The sequence below is a fragment of the Pelodiscus sinensis genome, chromosome 6 (assembly GCF_049634645.1).
Source record: "Pelodiscus sinensis isolate JC-2024 chromosome 6, ASM4963464v1, whole genome shotgun sequence".
Taxonomy (NCBI): domain Eukaryota; kingdom Metazoa; phylum Chordata; order Testudines; family Trionychidae; genus Pelodiscus; species Pelodiscus sinensis.
The window spans coordinates 74112177-74132218 of NC_134716.1; the positions used below are offsets into that span (position 1 = coordinate 74112177).

The 20042-nt window shown below is 39.6% G+C and overlaps 1 protein-coding gene across 1 annotated transcript in view; it reads right to left on the reverse strand.

The window, feature by feature from the left end:
- Positions 1–4580: 4580 nt before the first annotated feature.
- ADGRV1 (adhesion G protein-coupled receptor V1) overlaps positions 4581–20042 on the reverse strand; it is a 391810-nt gene continuing 376348 nt past the window's right edge. The window contains exons 88-90 of the mRNA XM_075932856.1: positions 18344–18535; positions 15495–15672; positions 4581–5969 (exon numbers count right to left, since the gene is read on the reverse strand). Of these exons, the coding sequence (XP_075788971.1) occupies positions 5851–5969; positions 15495–15672; positions 18344–18535 (489 nt within the window). The 3' untranslated portion in view covers positions 4581–5850. The remainder of the gene's footprint in view (positions 5970–15494; positions 15673–18343; positions 18536–20042) is intronic.

A 20042-nucleotide genomic window follows, 5' to 3' on the forward strand; every position in this document is an offset into this window, starting at 1 on the left:
ATATGACCCTCTATTAATTAAGAGAAACCACTCTGGAGAACATAGGAGGTGGGGGAAGGGCCACCGTCACCCCCTATCTTTTGGGGCACCTACTCCCTCTAGCAGTGATAACTGTAAAGAGGTGGGGGAGAGAGAGACCAGAATACAAGAGAAGGAAAGGAGGACCGAGATGGAAGAATACAGTGGAGCTCAACCACTATAATTCGCCTTACACTAAAGCGTAGTCCTGCTGACTACAAGTTTCCTAGCTCTAGATTTAGTACCTAATTCCATTCCCATGGACACCTGTGCTAAATGCCCATCAAGTTCAATAGCAACATGTTCATAGTGTTTTGGCCATGGTATTTGCATTGAATTTGATTGTGTTACATAAAATTCACATATACCATAATTGTTTTGATTGTGTGTCTGTATTATAACACATACTTGTCTCTCATCAGTACGACATTTGGTGTTTGTTTTGCTTGGAGACTGCAATTATATTGAAGGGATTGGCTTTTGGAAGTTAGAGTTTCTGGGGAGCATTTTTGAATACTCTGAACTGTGATAACCACTTTCCACTTCAGGGGTTGGCTATGTGTCCTTAAAGCTTAAAATGTAGTGCTGAAATCCATCCGCCTTCTAGAAAATCCCTCTCTTGCGCTTTTGACACCAAACACTATCACAACAAATTCAGGGAGACCTTTTTAAGCTGCTACCTTTCAGCCACAGGTCTGGGTGGGAGTTGTTAGAGACACGATCCCAGCCTGAGTGCTGACAGTTCCCAGACTGCATTGCTGTCTTCTGGGTCCCTACTGACATTCCTTAGGCAGAGCCGGCCCAAGCTACGGGCTGACGGGGCTCCCGCCCAGGGCGCCCCATTATAAGGGGTGCTGTGCGGCACTGCCGGACCGAGTGGGGGTAGGGCCGTGCATGCGCCACTCTCCTGGGGGCAGCGCCGCAGTCCCGGGGTCCAGGGCACACGAATGGCTCGGGCTGGCCCTGCCCTTAGGTGGTCTTTAACAACAACTGACAAAATGATTCCATCAGCAACACCTTTCCTTGTCAGTCAGACCAAGGCCTGCTTCTAAAGTGTTCAGCCTTCCACTCACTGCAGATGTAAAGGCAATGATTATGGAGGTGCCTCACCAGTGGGTGTGTCAGCAGGAGGCTAATGAGTTATGATGTTTCCTGTCAAATGTATTTAATAGCTGTGTATTTGCATAAAGTAGATGCCACTGTTTACAGTGAATGCATGTGTTTATTAGAAAGCTTTCATACCCAGAGGCTTTCAAGTTACCATTGAGGCTGGGATACATATTTACTCCCTAGTATTCAATAATTAGTCTCGTTTAGCTAGTTCAATAACATTTGAAAATGACAATTTACGGTTTGAACATTATGATGCACATAGTAGCTTCAATATATTTAGTACACACATGATAAATCAACCATGAAATGACCTACACACACTCTCTTAGTTCCCTACTGTGAAACCAAATAAAGAGGGAAATACATTGAGATTAGAAGATTAAACTTTTGTCTACAGCTAACTTGTATGTGTGCATGCACACACACAACACCTTATTATTAATTTAAAGTAGCATAAGGCCAAATTCTGTTATGGGTAATGTAAGTGTAGATTCAGAGTTGCTTCTAAATTATAACATGCTATTGAAAGCAGAATTTACTGCCGTAGTCAAACATACAGAACACGGATTACAATGGTTAAATCAACAGACGCTATGTGCTTGTACATGGTAGAATTTGGCCCTAAATTGAATCTGTTTTTCTACTATAATCCCTGTTAATTGACTCAATTGTGCAACACTATGCTTTGTATTACGTCACTGGATGACCAATGAGAAATCTCTACATTGTCCAATACTCACATTATGTGACCCAGTAAGAACACACTTTGAGGTAAAACTTTAGCATATTAAGTTTCTGGTTAAGAATATAGTTTATAATACCAGAGATAATCCTTGAAGACTACATGTTTCAATGTGCAAATCTATGGGTTTGCAGGATGTAAATCAGTGACAAATCTGGTCCCTGGATGTTAGGGGGATCTAGGGTTTGTATGGCATGAATGGAATTTAACTACGTTATAAATCTCTGAAGATTAAAAATCATATTCTGGACATTTAAAAATTGCTATGCAAGATCAGTAACTGAAGTTAGTGGATTACTTTGGATTTTACACCAGCTAAGGTAAGATCAGAATAATTCATGGCTTCCTCTAAGAAGTTTCCTAATAGGATTTTCTGCCCTAGTTAGCAAAACAATAATAACTGCTTTATTTATTTACTTGTCTTCTCAGCAAGACTCTGAAGCACCAGCCAACTCAAACATCCTTTAAAAAATGTGAATACCCCATCAGGTCTATTATTGTGCACTGGATTCAACATGTAAATCACCATAAACTCATAAAGAGCACCCATGCTTTGCACATGCTTATGTACACTATGCTAATATAGTCACACAGAATCTGGTGGAAGGATGAGTTGCTTTGACATGAGTTAGCATGAAAATAGATTTTTTTTCTGGCTGCCTTGGAAAGGTGCACCTAGGCATAAACTGCAGGTGCAGCTCCTCTTCTCCTTTCACACCTCACGGACGAGCTCCTAGGGGAATAATCAGGGGGTCATTCTACATCTAACAGAAGGGAGGATCTAAACTTTAGCGGTAAAGCGGCTCCAATCAGGGTCTGGCTGTGTGACAGATCAGAAGAGCAGCATGCAGCTTCAGTGGTTTCTGATTAATCTTCATTGTTTCTCAGACACTCAGCAAACAGAAAATAGGATTCCTTCAGTTTGCATTTTCTCCCAAATCATTGAGTCTGTCATAGTAAAATAGATCAGTCTTGTGACGATGCACCCTACGAGCATTTCCCCAGTATCTGCACATCCAAATTCTGCAACTAGCTTCACCATACCAGCTTCTTGCAGAAATACTGATACATTTACAGTGAACTCATACCAGACTCATTAGGCAACATGTCAAAGTGATACAAGACGTCAGCATTTATGATTGTGAGTCAAAATCAAACAAGCATTTTTCCTGTATAAGCTTCCCATCTGTGTGCACGTACTGCAGGCCAGTAAAATATCTCTGACCATACTAACTCCTTTGCAATTGAGCAAGCATCATGCAGTATTGTTGCAATCATTCTCCAGAACTATTCTCTGTATTAAAGCATTAGTGGACAGATGAGAAATGCCTGCATTGGCCAATTCTCACCATAAACTGACCCAGGAAGAACACAAAACTCCTTCAACTGCCGATTCTCCTCCACAACAACAACAAAAATCATGTATATTATCATGACAAGCAGATTGCACAAAGTAGGTTTCAATTTAATATGGGTGTATGAAAGACTGCGTTTAATGGCATATAAAGAGACACACACACACGCAGAATAACAAGCTTCCCCTGTTGGTAGTGCCTACATCTCTAGGCTAACACTGCAAAATTATAAATCCAAAAATATGTATATTCACTATTTTATAAATGTTATCCAGTATGGCTGGTCCCCAAGCAAGTTGCCTGATGAATGTCTAAGTTGCAAGCACCTAATTTTAAAAACTGTCTCTGCTGTAACTAACATGTTGTTCAAGTCTCATTGACTTCTGTCATAAATAAAGAGACTTTCGTGAATTGTGGCCCAAAACATAGATACTCAAACTCCTCATCTGCAGTATTGCCGCTGACTTACACAGTACCAGGATGTGGTTCCCTATGGGCACTTGCTTTGTCATGTGGAGAGCACAAGAACAGTTGACAAAAGACCTAGACATCAGAGGATTTAGGATCCCATTCAACAACAGTGTGTGTTAAATTTAGGCATGAGTTTTGACTTCAATGTGACTTAAGTAGATGTGTAAATTTAAGCATGTTTTTCAGAGATTTGCTGCAGATACACAGTTCAGTGTCTGTAAATGCTTTGCTGAATTGGGGCCTATCTGGTCAACGATGCTCTCCTCTACAGATAGTGAACAGTGGGAAGGGGGAGCACTGCCACCCTCCTCAGCAGTGGCAGTGGTTGGGGGAATGGCAACTGAAAGGCTCCTCTTTGCTAGGCTGTATAGTCACACTCAAGAGAAATTGGCTTCAGCAAAAAAGGGGAGACACGCCTTCTCCCTGCCACTGAACCACCAAATATGTATGTGACATTGTTTTTACATCTATTTAGTTATGAAATTCATGGAACAGATTCCATTGTTTCTGATCAGTTGCAGAGCTATAGTCAAGGTACACATATTCTGTCCCTATAATTACCTCTCCTGCATTCTGTCCACAGTCTCACCCAGGGCTATTTCTCATATTTAAGCTTTTTACTAAAAGTATGTAGTTTGAATTCACACAGGTCTCCAAAAATAATGGAAGTGACAGTGCTCTCACTTACCAAAATAATTTCCTTCTAAACCAAACATGCAAAATTTCAGAAAGCAGAAGTTCACAAAGTTTTAAGCATATGAAAATATGGGATTTATCATGGAAGTGAGTCAACAATAACCCGCTAACAACAGCAGGATATACCAGACAAGCTTATCATAGCTAATTTGTTTATTTTTTATTTAGGAACACAAATAAAAGGTTACATTTTAGTAAAAGATCCCAGACAACCCTCTTACTGAGAGTTTGACTAGCAAGGGCTTTAATGTCACTTAGTTATGCAAAATGCAATTATAAAATACATTTCAACTTAAAATGCTCAGAAATGGTCCCATAATAAACTTAAAATGCTCAAAAATGGTCGCATAATAAACTCTCTTTTTAAATAAGAGAACTTGTTGCTCAAAGCTGTTTCAGTTTAAAGCCTTCAGGCAAGTTCCTGACATGGGCGTGAACTTATTTAGAATTTACTGTATTCAACAATACACTATTTTAAAAACAAATGTTCTGTGGAAAACTACCTTGGCATCCCTCTTCAAGTGCAGAAACACACAATTAATGATTTTTATAAGACTATTGAGCATCTCCTTCTGAATTCACAGTCGCTTTCATTGTATCTTGTTCATTAGAAACCCCTCCCCACCACCATCACTTCTCTCTGTGCTGTTTTTTAATTCTAGATTACTTATCTGACTCTCTTGTAATGCAATTCTTAACCCTTAAACCAGCTAGAATATAATCCTTTATACAGAGATTATTAGAAAACTACACTCATTGAAAGTCCTCCTACACATTTTCTGCTGGTGTGTGAGAAGTAATTTTGTTTAAAAAAAAAAAAGACGAAAGACCAACAACAGTATAACAGAACTATCATCAAGATATGCATATATCTACTGAGTAACTGAGTGGTTATAATTGGCCTTCTGACCCTCACATGTTGTATCATGTCAGAATTTAAATTGTAAGATCTCTGGAGCCAGCATTGCGTCTTTACTTGTTTCTGTGAAGTTCATACTTGTTAGTTCTCAAAAAACAAAGAGCATGTTACAGGGAGGGGCTGTGTCAATAAAATCCCCTCGTGCTCAATTATATCTCACCAACTCAACTTCCAGAAATATTTTTCATTTGGACAGTGGTCAGATCCAAATAATGACAGACATGTTTATATTAAATAAACACTACTGGGTTTATTAAATGGTGTTACACATACAGGTTAATTAAAAAAATCTACACTTCATGGAATATATGCATCCACTTACAGGATGCAAATCTGGGCCAACTTCTAGTTGATGCTCAGTCACTGCCAAGTTGTACAGGTTATTTTCCAATATACAAAAAGAAAACCTACCATTCTTTGTTAATCATCCACTACAGCTCACAGCATTCTACCACACAGCTGCATGTAGTGTTTCAGTGCAGGGAAACGCAAATATAAAAATATGGAGATTTGATTTTTTTAAAATACCAATGGTGTTAGAGGTGAGTGTCTGCTATGGGTATTCTTCTAAGTTCTACAATCTGGGAGTTAGCCATGCTACCTCCATCTTGGCTGCCACGGTAGGAATCATTATCACTGATATTGAGGCCTGCACCTGAAACACAAAACCAAGAAAGAAATAGTGAGGACTGAAACAGGAAGAATGACATCATACTCTGTTAAACAGGGAAACCTACCCTACTTTGCTTTTCTTATTATAGCAGCTTTTCTCTTCCCCCACATAAGTACAGTAGATTTTCTGATAAGATCTACAGTTTTGCACCCACAGACTATAGGCTCATTTAACTGAGGGCACATCTCTGCACCTACAGTTGTTCGTGCCTTTGTCTGCAATGTAAGTCACTTTTATGTTTCAGTACCTGATGCGACGGTCTGAACAGCGATTAAGATGTTCAGCTGAGTTTCCCTGACATCACATGCATAAATGGAAACCTGGTTAAGGTTGCACTCAATATTGTCCCCCAGATGATTCTGCTTAGGGGATTAATTTCTAGTGGTGGAATCTACCACACTGATGGTAAAATAATAATTTCAGCTGTTTCAGCAGGGTTCACTTTCAACATGGCTAAAAAAGCAGGTTAAACATTCATCCTTAACTCACTCTGCTTAAATCTACAACTGGCGATTTCCTCTAATGCACAATAACACTGCAGTAAACAAAACATAAAAATGAACAGCTTTCCAGGACTTGAGATTCAGATTTATTCAGCACTGCACATCAGTGAAATTATTTGTGGTAACTCTAGAACAGATTAATACCAGAAATTACTTTCTAGTTTGAACATTTACAAATAACCCAGGGAAAAGGAAAATGTACGAAGGTACAACACTCTGGGTGAGTGATGCCTGAATTCCGTCAGGAAAGAGATCACTACAGACTGAGGGAGGTATAAAAAGCTGTCTGATAGGGGCAAGGAATACCATAACGCTAGCTGTGGAGTTTAGCTCTGAATTAGCAAAGTTCTTAAGTTGAGGAGTAGATCTATCAAAGTCAGTGGGCCTACTCCGACACTTAAAGTTAGACGTGCTTAAGTACCTTAGTGATAAAACTTTTGAAACAGGAAAAAGAACAACTATATTTTTATTTCTATTTCTTGCATTTTTATCTGCTCTTAGATGGGGACTGTTTAGTTTGGAATGAAACATACAATATATTGAGTGATATACAGAAGGTAAATCAGACACACATATTGCCCTCTAGTGATGCAAGAACAAGAACTTGAAAGGCAACACATGTAAAATAGACAAATGAAAATTATTTTTGCACAACACAATTATTGTGTGATACTTATTGCTACAGATATCTTTAAGACAAAGAGATAAATGGCTTTCAAAAAGAATTACACACTTATATGGTTAATGAGAATAATAGTATAATGTACACAAACCCTCATGCTTCAGGGCAACAGGTAACCACTAACTGATGGTGTAAAAAAGGTATTTATTGTAGAGGCATGTTATTCTAGCATTGTGGGAGTTTCTTGAAGCATATCTGACACTGGTCATTATCAGAGACAAGATACTGGACTAATCTGGTATTGGAGTAATTACATTATTAAATGGAACATGGTCATGCAGCATCCTTTTAGAAAGGAGACAACACTATCATTGTATTTAAAATAGATTAATTCCTTTTATAAGAGTCACTTTCCTGGCTAAATATTTAGGACTGGATCCTTTTTAGGAATTTAGAGTTTCAATGCCAAACTACCAAACAGTTGGTCTCCAGATTAGTAAGGCTAGGAGTGTTTACAAGACAAGGCTTGCAGAGTTCACTGTGGCAGCTTGTTCTCCCTTCAGGACACCTCCTGCTTCAGAACTAGATATAATCATTTCACTGAGAGCATGTAACTGAGAGTTACAGTTTAGCTTGCAAAACAAGCAAGGCCCCTCCAGTGACATCTACTGGTCAAAAGATTTATTCAATGAATCCCAACACTCAACATTCTTTAATTATTGCTCCATATGAAGGGCCCAAGTTTGATCTTACCTATTTGCCTACACACAGATCAAGCTTTCACTATAATATCTGTGCAAAACATTGGGTGTTTTTTAACTTGCTATTTTTCACTCTTTTATACATTCTCTAGGGTATTTTTTATCATATTATACATACATATACTACATTCTGAATCCATCACACTTTTATAGTCAATGTGCAATAAACACAAAAATCAATTGTAGATATCACACACTCTTATACATTACATCTTGTTTTATGGGATTGGCTGGATACAGAGAATGGTACAGTAATATGCAACCAATTAATATTCATACCTCTATTGAGAAATGTTAGGGTTCAATGGAAATGAGTCCTTGGTCCTAGTGGAATCTTGTACCCATCCACCATTTCAACCTTTGTTGGTGACAGAAGCAAAGCTAACTGAATGGGCAGGGAGAATACATTCTCCCCCTTTTCTCACCTTTTGACTTTTTCCTTTCAAATGGGATATGAGGTGCACTGGTAAGACAAGCTGGGGAAGCTAACATTGCCACTGCAGGTGCAATGGCTGTAGTTTCACAAAGAGGGTGTGTCTAGACTACAGTGGCTTTTTTTCGAAAAAACTTCCCCTTAGTCTAGACTGCTGCTGCATTCTTTCAAAAATAAATTGAAAGAACGTGGCAGCTTTTTTGACCACGGAAAACCTTGTTTTACGAGGAAGAACACCTTTTTCCGAAAGTGCTCTTTTGAAAAAAGGCACTACGTAATGCAAACTGCTTTTTTTAAAGAGAGCATCCAGACTGCCTGAGTGCTCTCTTTCAAAAAAGCGGCTTGCTTTTTCAAAAGTACTGGTTGTAGTCTAGATGCTCTTTTTCAAAGGAGGCTTTTTCGAAAGTATCTTTTGAAAAAGCCTCTTTCAAAAGAGGCTTGCAGTTTAGACGTAGCTGGAGTCTATCCCAGCATCTTTCAGGAATGTGAAACAACTGAACATTTCAGCCAATTCTTTCAAAAATGACTTCTTCTAGTTTTGAGATCCCAACCCAAGTCTCAAGTTGAACACACTAATTTTGGCTGCCATCATTTATCAATCGTTTTTGAAAATATTGATCCATTTCTATACTATACTCCATAAATTCTTGTGGGAAGCTTATGTGGCATTATCTGTTGTATTTCAATATAGATTTACTTTTTGATTTTGGAGTTTTTGTTATTGTTAATGCACAAGGGCCAAATTCAGACTGGCAGCGAACAAAACTGCATTAAGCATTGCAAACATGAGTCATAAAACTGCCTATCTTGGTTCTCTAGCCACTTAATAATCTTAGCTGTGCTGTGGTAGTGCTTATGAGCCAAGGGTTGTCTGCCCTTACATCTGAATGACCCCTATAAAGAGACCTGCTTCTCCAAACAACTTATTAATACAATAAGCAAGAGAAGGAAGAAGGAGCAAAACATGAGGCCTGTTGTAGAGACTTTTATGCATTGAACCTGCATCAGGCCCAGAGGGAGTGACTTCAGTTGCATATCACTAAAAGGCAGAGGCAGGAGTGTTTGTGATTGGTGGGAATATGGCTGGAATTGAGAAGTCAGTAAGGCTAGTATGCAGTTCTAACATTAAAAGTTATGCCTAAGGAGAACAATTTATGAATAATGTACTGCTTGGAGCCAGACTACACCCGTTTTTCCTTCATCCCATCCTTTTTTGACTACTCTCCACCCTTACACAATATGCCGATATCCAGCAGTCTGCTGCTTTCAAGATAGGAGGACTGAAACATATCTGCACTTAAACTGGAGTCACATTAAAATGGTTTTATACTTCAATTACACTAACCCCATGTATTAGAGTGAATCAGTCTGAAAGAGGAGGGGCTCATTAAACTGTCAAGATGAGCTTGAACACTAAATGTTCAGTCGTTAAACACTAAAAAAGGAATCATAAGCAAAATGTGATCTAGCCCAAAATGAAAGGGTATTATTAGATAATTAATATACTTAGCAATAATTAGTTATGGAATAATTATCATTATCCCATGGAAGTGTAATCCTTTGATTTATTATAAAAACCACAAACGAAATAAAACAAAACATACCATTTAAACCAACCTAATTACTAGCAGGAAACAAACAAGGTTTAGGCATACATCAACAGGCAGTACCATTTTTTCCATATTATTTTTCTTAGAGTAATCTTTCCTTAATCCTTCGCACAGATCTGAAGTTCATGGAGTTATGCAAACTCGATGATACTGTATTGTATTGAAACTCAATTCTCTCATTCCCTTGCACAAATCTGCATTGGAGCCAGCTTAACTGATCACTTGAGAATTCTCTTAAGTGGAACCCTTGGATGATGTAAACTCACCACAGTGGCTCCTGTACTATTCCTTCCAATACAAGGGGGCATGGCTGATGGCAAGAGGTCACAGCTAGGTTTTCTTATGTTCACCAATTCCTGGCTGACGAACAATCCCTGAGGTAATTAGCAGCTAGCCTAAATTAGAGAAACCCTCAGGCTGCTCTAAATTACTCAGGCATGAAGGGAAATCCAGGATTAGAGAAGTGCAGATATATCGTAAAGATATATTTATCTTTATCTTCTCATGCTGGGCAGCCTTGCAGAATCTGAGAATTATTTCCAGCATGACTATGACTACCTGTATAAGGTTTTAGGCTGACAATCTTGGGGAATGAAGTCTTCTATTTACCCTTAGAACAAGTAAAACAAAGGCAGCAGTAGTGCAAGCTTTCCTACCTTGTTAATATTCCTCAACCTTTTTCTAAAGGGATTACCAAAAATGCTCTGTACAGTACAAGAGCAGGACGAACACCATGTGCATGCAATCTCATGTCTTTGTCTCGAGTTTGCAAAAAGGTTGTTAGATAGTATTTAACAGGAATCAAATAGAAATGTTTTTCTTTATAATATCAATATAACTATTCTCCTCTATTATGTGTTTTGCCTCCATTGTCTGTAACCTTGCCACCATCCTTGTTGCTGAAAGTTTTCTTCCTCTCTATCGTTTGTATGTCTGCAAATTTGCCAGACAATGCTTCTGTATCTTGATGTACAATATTACCTCTGTTGAAATCTCCATTCCTATCATTATCTCTTCTTGCACTGGCTATGGTAATTCATTCCTCTCTGGTATGTCTCCCAGGTCGGAACTTTCCAGCATGTATGAGGAGCTGCTTCCTCTTCACATATATACACAGATCACACCACTTTCATTCTCAGACCTCAAAACTAGTTCCCTACTCCTTTCAGGATCCTGCTCAAAATTACCCTTCCTATTTTTAAAGGACTTTCATCATCTGATTTCAGACTAGCTCAAGAACTCTGTTCTTTCTATTCCCTTCTATAATCTCTGTGGTCCTCTAGCATTGTCACCTTCTGTCCTGGCATGCAATCTGATCATGGTCAGTGCAAGAACCTTCCCCTCTACAGGATCTGACAACCAAATCACCCTTCTTGTACCTCTTTGCCTCTTTAGTCTCCATTTTTTAAAAGTCTCATTGGAAAATGTAGCTTTTCTCCTCTTCCTGCATCTTTTAATTCAGAGGTAGGCAAAATACAGCTTGCAGGCTGCACCTGCCGAGCCCCTGTACACTGCTAAAAGCAGCACCATGTACCCTTTTGGTTGGTGTCTTTGTGCATTGCTCCCATCCCCAGCACATTCTCACAGCCCCCACTGGCTGAAAACCAGCCAAAAGGAGCTGCCTGGGTTGTGCCATGTCTCCCTCAAGAGGCCCACGGTATGCAGAAATGCATTAAGTCCCCCACACCAGCCAGCCACTTTGAGCGGTGTTTGTGTGTGTGTGGGTATAATAGGCAAGGAGAATATCATGGAAGAGTGCAGCCCTTGATCACTTACCAAATTGTTAGAATTGCTCCCCCCCCCCCAAATTATTGATCACCCCTGTTTTAACTGTATTATTTAACTCTGCCATGTATTGTGTGATGGACCAGAGCCACACATTTATGGTCTCCATTAGTGGAGTTTTCCTAGAGCCTGGAGCTGTTCATAACCAAGGTTTTGGCTGAGACTCAACTCTCATATAAAATAAAATTGTGCTGAATTAAGGCAAACTATTTTTACTGTTAATAAGCAGCCCTTTGTTCTCATATTTTAAGACCCACTTCTGTACATTCTTTACTACTGAAAATTATGATTACTATTGTGAAAGGACCCACTGAAATCAATGTAACTGTGCAAGACAATTATCACTATTGGTAGTAAGCATGTACAGTATTTAATCCGTATTTATGAAAGCTTCCATATCTTATTACCAGGAATCCTGCAATGAAAATAACACATAAAATCCCCAATTTTCCATGATTAAAATGAAACATTTAACTTTAATTTCTCTAGCCACAATATACATAGGCATCACTTGAACACAATGTTATACAGGCAGTCCCCGGATTACGTACAAGATAGGGACTGTAGGTTTGTTCTTAAGTTGAATTTGTATGTAAGTCGGAACTGGTACATATTGTAGGGGAAACTCTAGCAGCATTTCTACAGAGCTCAGTTTTATTCTCCCACACCTCACTTCCCTCAGTCCTTTGTTCTCAAGCTGAGGTGTCTGCCGAGAAAAGCCGCTCCGCGTCTCCCTGGTCTGCTGGGGGGAAGTAGCTAGTGCGGGGTTGCCTCACCCCGTTTGTAAGTAGGGATCCGATGTAAGTCGGATTCATGTAACCCGGGGACTGCCTGTATACAATAAAACCCTGTTTATGCAAGCTTCTGATATCCATCTCTTATGTTAAGTGAACCACCAGCTGCCCAGGGCAGACAATGTCTGGGATTCAGGCAACTGTGTAATAGAGGCTCAGATAAATGGGGTTCTATTTTATGTTTTTATTTTTTCCACAAAATGTTAAAACTAAAGTTTCTTTGGAAAAATGCAAATTCCATATTTTCTCATTGTAAACAGATTTCTGGGATCCCTACTTATTACCAATCTTCTACGATTTTTTTTTAAGCACATGGAAGGAAAAATAAACAAAAAACAAAAAAAAGTCCATGATTTTTTAAAATAAATTCCTGAATACAATGGAACTCAGTGCTTAGTATTTTTGAAAAATCAGGCAACTTATTTAGGTGACTAATTATAGATTTAGGAATTTAACTTCAGGCACTCAGTCTTGGTCAAAAACCAAATACCTCAGTAGTTATTAGTAGACTGGGTGACAAAATATACAGTGAAAATGTACACGTTCAGGAAATGAACAGCAAAATGGGCAAAGTAAAGAAATACTACTGCAATACCATTGAGAAATGTATAGGATTAGTGTTAGTTTGGTTGCTTTGTGCCTAACCTCTAGAATCATTCTACAATTCTCCACAGAAAAATGACTGGCTTGCTATAGTTTAATAAAAAATAACAAATTAAGTGGAACCAACAGAATTTGCATTTGTGAGTATTTACTGTAACATTGGCTGTTTAAAAGTCATGTGTTTGGAAGCTTCACTACATTACACATGAAGGCTATGTCTACACTGGCATCCTTTTCCGGAAATGCTTAAAACGGAACAGTTTTCCGTTATAAGTATTTCCGGAAAAAGTGCGTCTACATTGGCAGGATGCTTTTCCTGAAAAGCACTTTTTCCAGAAAAGCGTCCGTGCCAATGTAGACGTGCTTTTCCGCAAAAAAGCCCCAATCGTCATTTTCGCAATCCGGGCTTTTTTGCAGAAAAGAAATCTGTGCTGTCTACATTGGCCCTTTTCCGGAACAGTTTTCTGGAAAAGAACTTTTGCCCGAATGGGAGCAGCATAGTTTTTCCGGAAAAGCACTGATGATTTTAAATTAGATCGTCAGTGCTTTTCCGGAAATTCAAGGGGCCAGTGTAGACAGCTGGCAAGTTATTCCGGAAAAGCGGCTGAATTTCTGGAATAAGTGGCCAGTGTAGACACAGCCGAAGAGTTTCTGATGTATAGACGGGAACATAAAGACTTTTAAATGGTTAGTGTTACATATGTACAGGACAAAAGTGAAGGGACCACACTGTTGGGGTTTACTTTTTTAAAAAATGGGAAACATGTAAATGTTCAAAGGACAGTTTAAATTTACTGTACATATACTCTGTCTATGTCTGTGTATTAAAGACAAAGGACATGAATCCAAGATACAGAATTATATTTTAATAGTATTCTTTCATATTTAAAATGATTACTCATGATACAGTACACAATACGTTTATATAAACACACAATATAGATCGAGTACCACACCATGTACTAGGAATTTCAATGAGAACATCATCTAAAGATTAACATTTGAGGGGTCAATCCAATTCCCATTGAAGTTAATGGGATTCATTCAATCACTCTCTCTAAACTCTTTAATAGGAGTTGGAGGGAGTCATAAAATGGTATAAATATACTTAACCGAATCGCTGATACCCGGTAAAGGGAGAGCATCCTAGAGTCCAAGCTGCAGACCGAGCCTGGGGGTCTACACTGCTTTATTAGCCTCATTGTGCAAGCCTTGCAAACCTAAGTCAGCTGCCTCTAAAGTAGGGTTGCCAGATGGTTGAAACAAAAATACGGAACACTCCTCCCCACCCCCTCCAAAAAAAAAAAAAAAAAAACACTGGGGAAAAAAGAGGGTGGGTCAGAGAGACCAAAGTTGTTGAGCAAAAAAAAAAAAACCCTCCAAAACAGACTTCCCTTTAAGAGTGAGTGCGGGGATAGCAACAGGGGAGTAGTTGAGCACTAAGACCCAGGAGAAGCCCTTGGTCAGCAGCCATTTTGCGCTGGCAGCCTTATGGAACAAGGTAAGCATGGGGGCTGAAGTCAGGGGGCTGGGGGTGTTGGAAATCGGAGTAGGGGGTTTCGGGGCGGGGAGTGTTTGTAGGGTTGTTAAGTGCCTGGCATTTTCGCCTCCTGGCCAGGGAAAAAAATCAGAAAATACCGGACATTTTACGTGTCCAGTATTCTCCAAATTATTTTACCAGATAGGAGGCGAAAATACCGGACTGTCCAGGAGAATATCAGACACCTGGCAACCCTACTATAAAGACTTTTTGTTTTTAGCTTTTGTTTTTGTGTGGCTATGTCTATACTGCAGCTTTCTTCTGCAAAAACTGTAAAAATGAGGAAGAACGGCTCTTGTGCAAGAGGATTTTTTTGTGCAAAAAGGAGAAGTCTACACAGCTCCTTTTTGCGCAAAGCCTCTTGTGGGAAAACAGCTGCTAATTAATTATGCAAATGAAGCACGGCAATATTCTACGCCACGCTTCATTTGCGTAAGCTTTTGCGGAAGAAGGCTGCAGTATAGACGTAGCCTGTGTGTATATTTGTGTGTTTGTTTCTGGGAATTTTGTTTTTGTTTTGTTTGCTGTGTAGATTTATCCCTCAAGTACTTGGAGAAAAATGTTAAATTTTCAGCCTTTCCTGGTTTTTGTAGGTTTTACACAAGCTTACTGTGATTCAAATTATGATTTTGTAGGCTATTTCCCTTTGTTATTAATGATAATATCCCATTATGTTTTGTTCATAGAATAACAATTCACACCAAAACAAAAACTTGGTTCTACATTTGCACTGGCACTCAGAATGTATTAGTAGCAATTGGATCTGCCCTTTTATAGTGACTCCTGGGGAAGCTATTCTGTGAGGACAAAGCATAGCATACAGACTTCTAAAAACAAAGAAAAAAACACTACTCACCAGTTTTTAAAGCAAATATTAAGTCATCAAACTCTTGTGATTCCTCATCAGCCACCAATGAGCTGTTACTAAATCCTCCAGAAGCACTGAAGACATTCCCATTTTGTGGGGTTTGTTTAAAAGTAGCACTGGCTTGACTAGCTGGATGCAAGGATGCGCTCTCCCAGTCTCCTGGCACCTTAAATAAGTTAAAAAGTCTCAAAGCTACAGTTATAATGAAAGTTATAGTACATATATAGTTCTGGCTACTTGGACTCTTAACTACTCTCTGCCCCAGTTGTCTGAATGGATTTGAACTAAGGATGTAATAGTGTAGTTGATTAACCGATAAGCAAAAGCTTATAGGTTAATGCTGTAGACTACACACATTTCTCCCTCCCCCACCCCGACCCGCTGCTAGTACATTTTTTAGCACACCAGCCAAGCAGCCTGGCTCAGTACTTGCTTGTGCCGGGTTCAGGACCTAGCCTCACTGAAGCTCTGCATTTACAGTGTATTAGGAGCCAGACAGGCAGCCCAGCTCAGTTCCGGCACACATGGGAACTATATCAGAGGCAGCAGTGCAGGGCAACAGGCAGCTGATCCACAAGGGGAGCTGGTTTTTAAACTGATTCCCTTCACTGACCATTTTCCGTCTGGCACCCGTATTGCTGCCTCTGATACAGAGGCAGCAGTGTGGAGTGGCGGGGGGACTCCTTAGGAGTGGGGCTGAAGCGCATTAGCTGCTATAGAATAGTTGAATTCATTAAGTTACACGACTATTCAATTAACCGATATTTAACATCCATAGTTTGAACCCACGACTACAGAAGGGTCAGGGGTGTAGCAACTCCAGATGCGAATGGGTAATTAGTTATCCAGTTACCCAGTAAGCATCACCCTTACTGGGTGATGCTTACCAGGTAACCGTTAACCAATGCCCAAGAGTGGCCCCCCACCCACAGCCTGCTGAGTGTAGAGGGCTACCCCAGCACTGGGGACAGGAACCAGTGGCAGCCACAGCCCAAACTCTGGGGATAGGTGCCAGGAACAGAAGCCCCGTGGGCTTGAGGGTTGCTCCAGCCAGGGTGGAGTTGTCCCCTACCCGAGATTAGGTTAGGTTAGGTTAACCTAATGTTTTACTGGTTAACTGATTAATAGGGATTTTACATCCCAAGTAGCAAAAGGGTTTTTTGTGCCTCTTCCAGTAGAAAGTCTAGCTCAATCTTTTTCTTTTAAAATGATAGTTGATTACGAGTACGCTGGCTTTGTGTTCATTATGGAGAGGATAGTTGATTTAAAAACTGTCCAACTTTTTCTTTTGTCTGAACATTTTCCTCAGGTACAGAGAACCTCATATTGAAGTACTTTAAAATTTCACTCAAAATCTTCCTGCTTGTTCTTTCCTTGAACATCAACATGGTTGCTTCTTCCCAGGGCCAACCTTACCCATGTGCAGAATATACAGTTGTGTAAGGCACCTGAAAATTTGGGGCACGACTGAGTTTTAATGTCCACCTACTTGCTTCTTTCTTTCCCTACCCTGTGGCTCTGCTTCCTTTGGAGAGGATCTAGTTAGCTTAAAAGTGAAAAAATCTACCAGACCTAGTAGCAGAACACTGAACCTGAGAAAGAGCTATTCCAGAGGTAATGAAGCCATTTAACAGGCATTTGCCAACCCTGAGTATATACTGACAGTTTCTGAATTTACTGTGTTCATCTACAGGACCTTAGTTTAAAATTTGTTTTAAAAACATTTCATTAGTATAAAAACAATGAGTAGTCCTGTGGCACTTCAGAGACTAACAAATATCTATATAGTAACATTGGCTTTCATGAGCAAAACCCACTTCGTCAGATGAGATGAGCTTGTGTCAAGAGTTCATCTCATTTGATGAAGCGGTTTTTGCTCATGAAAGCTCACGATACATTTGTTAGTCTCTAAAGTGCCACAGGACTACTCGCTTTTAAAGTTATGGACTAACACGGCTACCCCTCTAATGAGATTTCATTGTGTTGCTAAAGAGTATAAAATCACATTTCTAAAACATCATACTCCCCAGGATGCTGTTTAATAGTACTGTGTAGGACCCCACAAATCTTAATGCTGGCCCTCACTTTTCCACTCTCCTGCGATCCTTCAGTAGACCCTGTCTTTCCACTCCACACCATCTAAGACCCTCTTCCTTTCCACTGAATAATACCCCTCATTGGCACCCTACTCTTTCACACCCTTTTCACAACAATCTTATTTATTTGTTTAAATAATTTATCTTCACAATATTATGTGTCTTTGAAAATGCTGGAGGAGCATTTATTCCATCTGCCAACTAATCCAAAACTAGATCTGGCCAGAAAACAGAATTTCTATCCCCCCCAAAAGTTGAATTTCAATTGTTTTTGTTTTATATAACTCAACATCTGACAAAACCAACTGTGACATCCATAAAGATCAAAGGTGAAAACCTGTCCCTACTGAAGTCAACAGGAGTTTTGCTATTGACCTCAATAGGGTGAGGATTTACATGAGAATTACAGTAACCTGAAAAGTATATGATGTTGGCCGTGACCTACTTTTCATATACATGATCCATAGCTCTATAACAAAGCTAATGAGCAAAACAAGCAATGTAAAAAAGGGAAGGGGGGTTATCCATAGTTCTAATGTTAAAAACAACATTTATTGTACAAGTTATCATCGTTATATACGTTTGCGCTTTTCCCCAATTCAAACTTGAATCATAAAACAAAAAAATACCCCCGCCCCGGGTTATTCATAGCTATGTATGTCACTCTTTTCCCATTCAGCTATACAATTGGCCTCTTTGCAGTATGTATAATAATGATTATGAGGTATAGAAAACGGGTACCTCTTCCATAGCACTGATAAGATTCTGAGTAGACTTGCTGATCTCTCCTCCTGCTGGGGGCATCCCACTGCCATGTGTGAAAAAGGCAGAGCCTGGGCTTGTATGTCCATTCATATCTACGGTGTAACTTGCTTTCACTGGGCAACAAAGCTGGTTGTGTAGGATGAAATACACCACAAAGACATAAAGACCCTGGGGGAAAAAACAAAGGGAAAAGAGCATCAGTGAAATGAAGCATTCCTGGATTGAGAACACAGAATCATGACAAGATTCTACACGCTACAGCAGATGCCTCCTATCACTCCAACAGCCAATGGTTCATGTGATTGAGATATGATACGCTGAATAACAAGAGCAGGTAGCATTGTAAAGCATGGGCTTGGAAGTTAACAGTAAGCATAACATTATGTCCTGAGGCCTCTGATAATGGGTCATTAAAAATGATTATCTAGTTTAACTCATCCAGTTGAGAAGCCAAGATGACACACAAAAAAGTTTCACAGCCATCCCAACAGTGAGAAAACAGACTGAGGGACTGCTTTACAATAGAAGCTGGCAACTGCTCACCACTTATTTTATTCTGACAGCCATTGTTTTTTGTTCTGTTACTGGGTCCTTACATTTCTGCCCCAACATCAGTCTCAGACAAACTGCATTACTTCCATCTTTGATATGAATATGCTGTTTTAAAAGAAATTCTCCATGCTACTCCCTAATTCAACAGTGACTCTTATTAATGATTTTTACAAGACCTCTTCTGTTTGTCTCTTTGGCTGTTCTTTAAAACTTGCTAATTTTGACCTTTAGGTTGAGCAGCCAACATAAAAAATGTTAAAACTGTGTCTTTTGTCTGCACAGAAATCATATCATTTAACTTTTGGGAATGAAATCTGACTCTTAGCTTCTCATCTGAATTAAATTACATGAATGCAGGGAGGGGAGAACAAGTTTAATAAGTTCCGAAAAAAGATTCATTCAGGAGGGCTTCCTGGTATTTGAATTTGCATTGTTTTAATGTCTCTCTCTGTCCTCAGGACTTATGGAAAAACAAAATAGGACAAGACATATGAAATGTACCCGACAGGCATGAAACTTGTAATTGAGATTATAAGTAGTAAATGAGCTTTCATCTAGCTTGTTATACTTGGGAATTTCTACCATTTGCAGTTTTAAATATGAAACAAGACTGGGAGCACACAGTTTCTGCATGTGTACACACCCATGTGACAGACTGACTGAAACCAGTCTGTCTTTATCAGCTTCATGGATCTGTCATTTGAAGAGAACTCATTTGATTATCAGGGCCAGATTAAAAGACTTTTGGGGTCCTGTACACTTTTCTTTCAGAGAGGGCCTAAGCCTGTGAGCTGCTGCCCTCCCCATGGGAATGGGGAAAGGGACTGTGCCCTACATGTAGCCAGAGCTTGATCCTAATCCCAACTTTTCCTGAGCTCCAGCCACGTTGTACTGAGACTAATATTCCTAGCCCTGCTTCTGCCTTTGGGCTCTTGCCTTAGGCCTGGCATAATGATGCCAATAGTAGTGTTGATATCAGCTGCAGTGGACAAGTTGCTTTCTACACTATTGATGGCAAATGGAAAACAGAATGGCACTATGACCCTGTGAGCCAGCTCGCAATACAACTCTCTCACTCATTCATCTAGGGCTACCAGACTAAACCTGAAATGGGGGTCCCGTG